At 16.0% G+C, this 8,249-nt stretch overlaps 2 protein-coding genes across 2 annotated transcripts, besides 16 other annotated features; both read right to left on the bottom strand. All coding sequences in view use genetic code 6, as the record gives it.

Moving 5' to 3' along the window:
- Positions 1 to 1,126: 1,126 nt before the first annotated feature.
- Positions 1,127 to 1,153: a microsatellite.
- A 286-nt stretch (positions 1,154 to 1,439) lies between these two features.
- Positions 1,440 to 3,160, bottom strand: IMG5_037940 (hypothetical protein; the record flags this gene model as incomplete). Its single annotated transcript, XM_004038963.1, has 2 exons — positions 1,440 to 2,884; positions 2,989 to 3,160. 2 exons carry the CDS (start codon positions 3,158 to 3,160, stop codon positions 1,440 to 1,442), a joined length of 1,617 nt encoding a protein of 538 aa, XP_004039011.1.
- Positions 1,485 to 1,556: a microsatellite.
- Positions 1,889 to 1,969: a microsatellite.
- Positions 1,894 to 1,968: a microsatellite.
- Positions 1,895 to 1,968: a microsatellite.
- Positions 1,964 to 1,996: a microsatellite.
- An 89-nt stretch (positions 3,161 to 3,249) lies between the features above and the next one.
- Positions 3,250 to 3,308: a microsatellite.
- Positions 3,252 to 3,315: a microsatellite.
- Positions 3,254 to 3,298: a microsatellite.
- Positions 3,255 to 3,322: a microsatellite.
- An 85-nt stretch (positions 3,323 to 3,407) lies between these two features.
- Positions 3,408 to 3,445: a microsatellite.
- Positions 3,446 to 3,854: 409 nt separating this feature from the next.
- Positions 3,855 to 4,398, bottom strand: IMG5_037930 (hypothetical protein; the record flags this gene model as incomplete). Its single annotated transcript, XM_004038962.1, has 1 exon — positions 3,855 to 4,398. A coding segment is annotated over one exon (360 nt), but the record flags the coding sequence as incomplete, so codon positions are not given.
- Positions 3,875 to 3,973: a microsatellite.
- A 327-nt stretch (positions 4,399 to 4,725) lies between the features above and the next one.
- Positions 4,726 to 4,775: a microsatellite.
- Positions 4,776 to 4,898: 123 nt separating this feature from the next.
- Positions 4,899 to 4,932: a microsatellite.
- A 2,052-nt stretch (positions 4,933 to 6,984) lies between these two features.
- Positions 6,985 to 7,044: a microsatellite.
- Positions 7,045 to 8,084: 1,040 nt separating this feature from the next.
- Positions 8,085 to 8,143: a microsatellite.
- Between the last annotated feature and the right edge of the window lie 106 nt (positions 8,144 to 8,249).

Here is an 8,249-nt window from a genome sequence, read left to right as displayed (position 1 = left end):
ATTTATTATATTTATATATTTTTTTCTATTCTTTTATATATTTAATTATAATACATTATTATATAATTCTATTATTATTTTTATAATTTATATTAAAAATTTTAAAGGATTTATTAAAAAATAAAGAAATTTAAATAAACTAAAAAGAAAATGAGATTAAATAATATAGAATATAAAATAAACATTTATAAAACTTTAAATCTTGGTATGATTATTAAGTTTAAACTATAAAAGAAGAAAGAGTTCCAATTTTATAATAATTATAAAAGATAGAAGTAATAATTTATTATTTATATCATAAAAATAAAATAAATTTATAAAGGATAATGTTAATTCTATTTACACTGAATTATTAAACGAATCCGAAAGTGCTAAAAAAATAGCCTAAGAATTATAAGAAAATACAAATTATAGGTAATAATTAAAACAATAAATAAAATAAAAAAATGATTAAAATCATCATTTGGAAACTAAAATAAATAATTTTTAATATGTAAAACATTATATATTTATTATATATAAAAAAATAATAGGATATATTATAAATGTTATAAAATTAAAACTTCGAAAAATGGTTTCCAAAAATTAAAGAAATATACTAAAATTATTTCCAAAATATAACAAACGAAGAAAATTCGTCCCAATAACTAGAAATTAATAATAATTAAACAATAATATAGACATCCGAATTATAAAAATAATGTAATTTTATGAGTAAAAAGATATAAACAATAAGCAGATTAAATAAATAATCTGAAAATGAAGGAGATGATATTGTTATAAGAATTTAGAACGAAAATACTTAATTAATAAAGGAATGTAACTCTTTGACAATTGAAAAAAAGGCAAATTTTGAATACTTGGCTAATATATAGATATAACTTAATGAAATAACTAAAGAAATATTATAAATAACATTAAAAGAGGAAGTATAAGAAGATGATGAGTTCTTTAGTAGTTAATTAAATGAATTTAGTACATAAAAAATTATCTAAAAAATCGAAGAATATGATAATATATAATATAAATCTCCTCCGAAAAATAAAAAGAAGGAAATAAATAAATATTTAACACCATTTTAAAAATATAGAAATGAAAAAAAGATAAAAAAAGAGTTACTTTTTTTATAAAAAAAATAAATAAAAAAAATAAAAGGTTATTAAATTAAAAAAAAAATACATCAAAAGTAGTTTGTAGTACAAGTAAAAAAGAATAGATAAATCTTATAAATAGTTTAAAGAAAGAATTTGAAAATTTCAATAATAGAAAAAGTGATGAAAAAATATAAAATTAATTAAAAGTATTTATTAATAATATATAAAATTATAAATTAATAATTCTTTTATATTAAAAAAAAAAAAGAATAAAGTTTATTAATTATTAAATTATGAAGAAGAAAGCTATATAAATCCATTTAATATTGAAAAATAAACAATGTCTCAAGATGAAACATAAATTATTTAGCATAATTCGATTATAGAAGGTATAAATATATATATATATATATATATATATATATATATATATATATATATATTTAAATATATATTATATATTATTATAAATAGTTGACTCTGTTAATATTTCTAAAAATATAAAAATCTAATAAAATAAAATTATTGATTTTGAATTAAATTAATAATAATCTTCTATTGTATTACCAAAAATTAAATAAAATAAATGAATTTATATAAAATAAAAATATTTTCAGATATCATTAAAAATATATAATTTTGTAACTAATTAAATATTTTATATATAGTATATAAAAAAAAAATATAAGAATACTATATTAATAATCGAACAAAAAAATTAAATAAAGTTATAATTTTTATCAGTTTTATAAAAAATTCTTATCTTAATATATCTCTTATAAATATTATTTAATTTTAAAATATATATATATATATATATATTTAATATTTATATATATATATATATATAATATATAAATATATATATATATATTATTAATTTTACTATATTTTAATTTTACGATTTATATCATTCTTTCTATTCTTCATTTTCTTATTCCTCATCTTCATCTTCATTATTATTTTCAATTACTTTTTCCATTTCCTCAATAGCTTATTCATTTTCTTCTTCATCTTTAATTTCTTCTCTATTTAGCATTTAGTCTTCTTCAACTGCATCTTCATCATCTTGAAACAAAGTTGGATCATATACGAAAAGTGCTCTTCCTGTTAATCCTGCTATTTTTTTTATCCTTTACTTTTTTTAATAATTTCTTATTTTTTCTTTTCTTCTTCTTCAGCTTTTTTTTCCAGTCTTTTTTTTTTCCATTCTATAAATCTTTCTAATGTAACTGGTGTTCCTTCACTTTTTATTATTTTTTCTCTCTATTGATCTATTAAATCTTCAATTAAATCTTATTTTTTTTCATCCTTTTTCCCTAAATCCTTCCTTAAAGCATATCCAGGAGGTAAGCAATGTCTATAATGACACTCAAATCCATTCGGACACATCCATTTCCATCCATATTTCGATTTCTCGACTGCATCAAGAAAGAACTTGCAAATAATCTCTGTCTAACATTATTTTTTATATTATTATTCTTTGGATTTTATCACATCTTATAATTTCTATTCATCCCACTCATCTATATCGTCATTTTCTTCATTTTATATTCTCTAATCCGTATATATATCGATTTTTTCTTTTTATATTTCATGTGATAATTTACATTTCTTTCCTTTATTGCATAAACCTTATTTAAAAAATTGACAAATCTTAATTGTTGGTTCATTTGATTTTTCCTCTTCGGCTATGTTTTTAACTGTATCTACTGTTTTAAATAAAGAGGCTAATAAAGCTTATCTTTCTTCTTCGGCTTTTTTAGCTTTTTTTTTTTCGAATTCTTCCTCTATCAATTTTGCTTCTGACTATTTATGTTTTTTTTTTAATATTTTATTGAATTTTTTGTTTTACTTTTCCATGATTTTGTACTTATTATGATATTGTTTTGACAAAACTATTTTTTTTTTTATATTAAATATTAATATTTTATCGTTTATTTTATTTACTTTTATACTACTTTAGATTTATTTTTGTTTTTTAAGCCAAATGTCTTATCTTAAATTATTTTTTCTTATTTCTTTTTTTCTACTTTTTTACTATCACCTGAACTTTTAGGAGGCATTTTATTTTATTTTTTTTTAACAAAAAAAAAAAAAAATCTTTTTTATTTTAAGTATTTGTTTTTTGTTAGGGAAAAAATATATATATATATATATTTTTTTTTATTTTTTTTTTTTTATTTTCTTTTTTTATTTTTTTTATACTTTTTTATATTTTGTATTTTGATTTTATTAAAATTAATAATAATTTATATAATCTAGAACAAATTATTATATTGATATTTTTCCCGAATTATATATATTTTTTAGATTTTATTAATAAATTTATATAATAAATTCTTATATAAAATATAATAAATACATTATATTATTTTTAAATGAATATAATTAAATATCATTTAGTTTTTAATAATAATGAACAAAATATATTTTATTAATTATCTAATAATGACTAATGTTCTTAATGATTATTTTTAAATTTATAAATATATATATATAAATTGATATCACAAATATTCTAATTTATTAAAATATTAGAAAGATAAATAATTTATAAAAATAATAAATACAATATCATATTATCAAAAAAAAAAGAAACAACTTCCTAATCAAAAGAAAAATTTCATAAATTTCATGAAATAAAAAAACATAAAAAATTTGAAAAAAAAAATATAATATATAATTCACATTAAACATTAACTATAAAAAAAAAAAATTGAAAATTGTGAATAAAGTATCCAAATCTTCACCAACCCAAAATAAAATAAAACACAAATTTATTTATAAAACTTCCGATTTACGAAAGATGATTTAATTAAAGTTATTTATAAAACTTCCGATTTACGAAAGCTGATTTAATTAAAGATATTTATAAATTCAATCATTTTGAAGATTATCCTATTTTACAATTATTAATAAGATTCTGTAGTACAGTATAAATTCAAAAAGGGTAATTATTACACACAAAACGAAATATGTATGGCGAAAATATAATATTAATCTTAATAGGAAATATAAAATTAGGTGACCACTTATATTATTTCGAATATGAAATAAGTAAGTAATTTTAGGACTAATTTTCATCATAAATAAAATTGGTAAAATCCCATATTTGCAGTTTATATGGTTTATTAAACAAAGGACGGGTTTTAAACCCTGTAAAATTTTAAATCGAGAACTTTTAGTAATTAGAAACTGAGGTTTTTTCAAACTCTTAAATCTTCAGTAATTTCCTTATAGATAAGTAGTGGAAAAAACCAAAAAAATACAGAACAGAAATTTTTATTAAACAATAGGTTTATGAAAATATAGAATTTTGGGATTTTACAGGATAAATCCAAAAATAAATATTTATTAAATAAAAAAAAAAAAGGAAAATTTTTAAAAAGTAGATATTTATTTTAAAGAATTTTTTATATGTAAAAAAATAAATTATAAATAAAGGAAATTTTTAGATATATTTTAATTCCTAAAAAACCTATATTTTAGCTGAAAACAATTTTTCTATAATAATAAAATATAGGAATATTTAAAATTATAAAAAATAATAATAAGAAAAATATAAATTCTTATAATTCACAGCTAAAATATATACTTTTTTAAAAAAAATACAAAAATATTTAAAAAGATAAATAGAAAAATAATAATACTTAAAATATAAGAATAAATAAAATATAAATATACATATTAAAATATTTAAATATCAAGATTTTTATATATTATAAAAATAATATATTTTATTTGCTTTTTATCATTATATACTATTTATATTGTATTTTAATTCAGATTAGATTAGATTAGATATATATATATATATATATATATATATATATATTATTTTTACTTTAATTTTTTGTTAAAACATAATTTATAAAAAAAATCGATTTTTGTTAAAAGTAATATATATAAAAAAAAAAAATGTAAAATCTTTTAATAAACCAAAAAAAAAAATTATTCCAAATAGAAATCCGTAAAAAAAAACATGAATAATTTTTCGCTAAAAAACGTACAATAAAACCAATTTTTAAAACCTCTGAAAAAATACCAACAAAAACCAATACTTTGAATCTTTTAATTTAAGAAATCAATTAATAATCCCCACAAAACGACATTATTTATAAATTAATATAATAAACAGCGGAAGAAATAGAACAAATAATAGAAAAAAGCTCATAAAATGATATATAATTAGATTAATAATATATTTAATTAATTCCATATATAATCCAAATAATAAAAAAGGAATAAAATTCTTAAATTCTAATAGATTCTTATTCAATTTTAATAAATATAACCCATAAAGAAATACCTTTATAAACATAAGAAATATTAATAACCGAACTATTAATATAAAAATAAGAAAATAACGATATATAATAAAAGAATAAAAAGACAATCCCTTCAATAATCGAAAATTAATTAGAAAATCACGAAAAACTCTAAATTCGTGAAAATATAATTAAATTATTATGTAATATTTCAGCTGAAAACAACCCAAAAATAAACTAAAAAATACTCTCTAATTCCAATTTATTTTCCATTATTTCCTTCAATATTACTTTTTAAAAATTCACTTAAAATTTTATACTAGATTCCTCTTCTTTACTTTTTAATCTTGCCCTTTCTCAACTTTCATATGATTTTTTTTCTTAAGAAATTTTTCATTTGATATATATTTTGCTCCCCTAACTTCTATAAAATAAACACGAGCTTCTATTTGTACTTAAAAATGTCCTATATACTGCCGACGAAGATTATATATCATAATTTATAGAACTCAATTGCCCTTTATTATCATATATAAGGGATTTTTGTATCCAGTAAATACTCGAAGACCCTGAAAATGCCTTTATAGACTATACTTTGGACATATATATGATATTATGTGACTAAATATGTTCCATAACTGAAGAATTATGCCAACTAGGTATAATGGAGCCTCTAATGTGTATTATAAAGACCTAAATAAACCATTAAAAGAACATAAAAAAAGCTAAAAAAGTACTAACTAAAATATTCCGACATAAATCAACATTAATAAATTAATATTTTTTTGAAAATAATAAATTTAATGAAAACCAATAAATAACTAAAATTTTAATAAACGAAGAAAATGACGAAAAAAGCTTAAATTTAATTTCAGTAATTTCGTCCTTTACAAATTTCGAATATTCAAAAATGCTTTTTGATTTAAAAATTTTTCGTTTTTTTAAATGCACTCAAAAATTTCACTTTTTTTAAATATTTTCACATTTTTAATATATTATAAGGTATCCTTAATATACTTTTTAGGTTTAAAATTTAATCAGATGAAAACAATTAATTTTTTAAGGCCAAAAATGTACTTTTAAATGCAAATGTATAATTAATTTTGGAAAATTTAATAGATTATTTTTCATAATAATAGGATAATTAAGTTAATATATATTAAAAATGTATTGATATATTAGAAATTTTAAATGATTGAATAAAATATATATATATAAAATTGATATTTTTTTTTTAGTTTTTAAATAACTTATATTTATTATATTTCATAAAAATAATAATATCATGGAGCTCTTTTTGCCTCTAAATATAATTCTTAAACTTATTAAACAAGTTTTTCAAAATTAAGAATAGGATCATTGTACATACTTTAAGTAATAGTGAATTAATTGGGTCCTTTTTATCTAAAAATAAAATAAAAAAAAACAATTTAACAAAATATAATAAATTAAATACCTTGGTCCTAATAAAATCCTTAATCTATCTCTTTATAAAGATGTTAATTTCCAATTGCTTAAATCTACAATAAGTTTAACCTTTTTTATTATTTTATTAAAAAATAAAATAAAGAGATAAATTTATTTAATTTAATATGTTTTTTGTTTTGTTTTTTTCATTCATATATATATATATATATATATATATATATATATATATATATATATATATATATAATATACTTTTCTATTTAATTATTCCTCGTAAAATTTTGCGTCATTATAATCTTTATATATTAATTAAGCTTACACTCTAAATTCATTATTTGTATCTCTTAAATCGGCTTTTATTTATTCCATAGTACGTAATTAATAATCATGTCGATCTTTTAATACTGGCTTATGGTAATCTGGAATTGCTTCATATTATGTTACTTTAAATGTTTTTGCTTTTCTTACAAGTGCAAATGTAAATTTTGGAATTTAAAATAAATTCATTTGTAGTTTTATGCTAATAATATTTTATTTTATTTTTTTTGGAATTATAATATTTTTAATTTTAATTGTTTTTTTATTTAGATTATATATATATATATATATATATCTTAATAATTTTTAAAATTAATATATATTTTTAGTTTTAAATTAAATAAATAATATAAATATATCATATACTAATATTTATTTTGTAAATAATATAAAAAAACATCATAATACTTAAATTTAATATTTATATTAAAAAAATATTTTTTTAAAGTATTTATTTTAATAATGTTTTTATCTTAAAAATAATATTATATTTATCATAAACTTTTTAAATTGAATATACTTATTTTTTATGACATTTAGTTAACAATTATATAATTCAATTTTTTATAAAATATTGTTGATGAAAATATTATTATGCTACCTGATTTATTATTTTATCTTTTTACTTAATGTTTTAATTTATTTTATGGTACATAAAAAAAAAAATATATCTAATTAAATTTTTAAATTATATTATTAATACATTAAAATTTTATAGATACTTATTTATTATTTTCAAACAATAGTAAATTTTATATTTTCTTAAAGTATAGTAAAATGAAATTAATGTATATAATTATATTATTAATATTTAAAATAAATAATTTTTAATGTAATTTTAAAAATTTCAATTATGAGATTTATTTTTTTGATTTAGTTATATAATTTTTATAAAAAAAAATAAGTATGTTTCTTAAACATTTATCATAATAATAATTTGTATTGGAAATATTAATGATAATTTATTATTAGTTATATATATATAAATATATATAAATATATAAATATATATTATATACATATATATTATATTTTTTTTCATTAGAAAATACTTATATAAAATAATAAATTAATATCTTATATTATTATTTATATTTTATACTATTAGGACTTATCGATTTAATTTATTTATTTTATT

This window comes from Ichthyophthirius multifiliis (genome assembly GCF_000220395.1).
Source record: "Ichthyophthirius multifiliis unplaced genomic scaffold scaff_1120509249855, whole genome shotgun sequence".
Lineage (NCBI taxonomy): Eukaryota > Ciliophora > Oligohymenophorea > Hymenostomatida > Ichthyophthirius > Ichthyophthirius multifiliis.
This window is presented reverse-complemented; position numbering and strand designations above follow the sequence as displayed.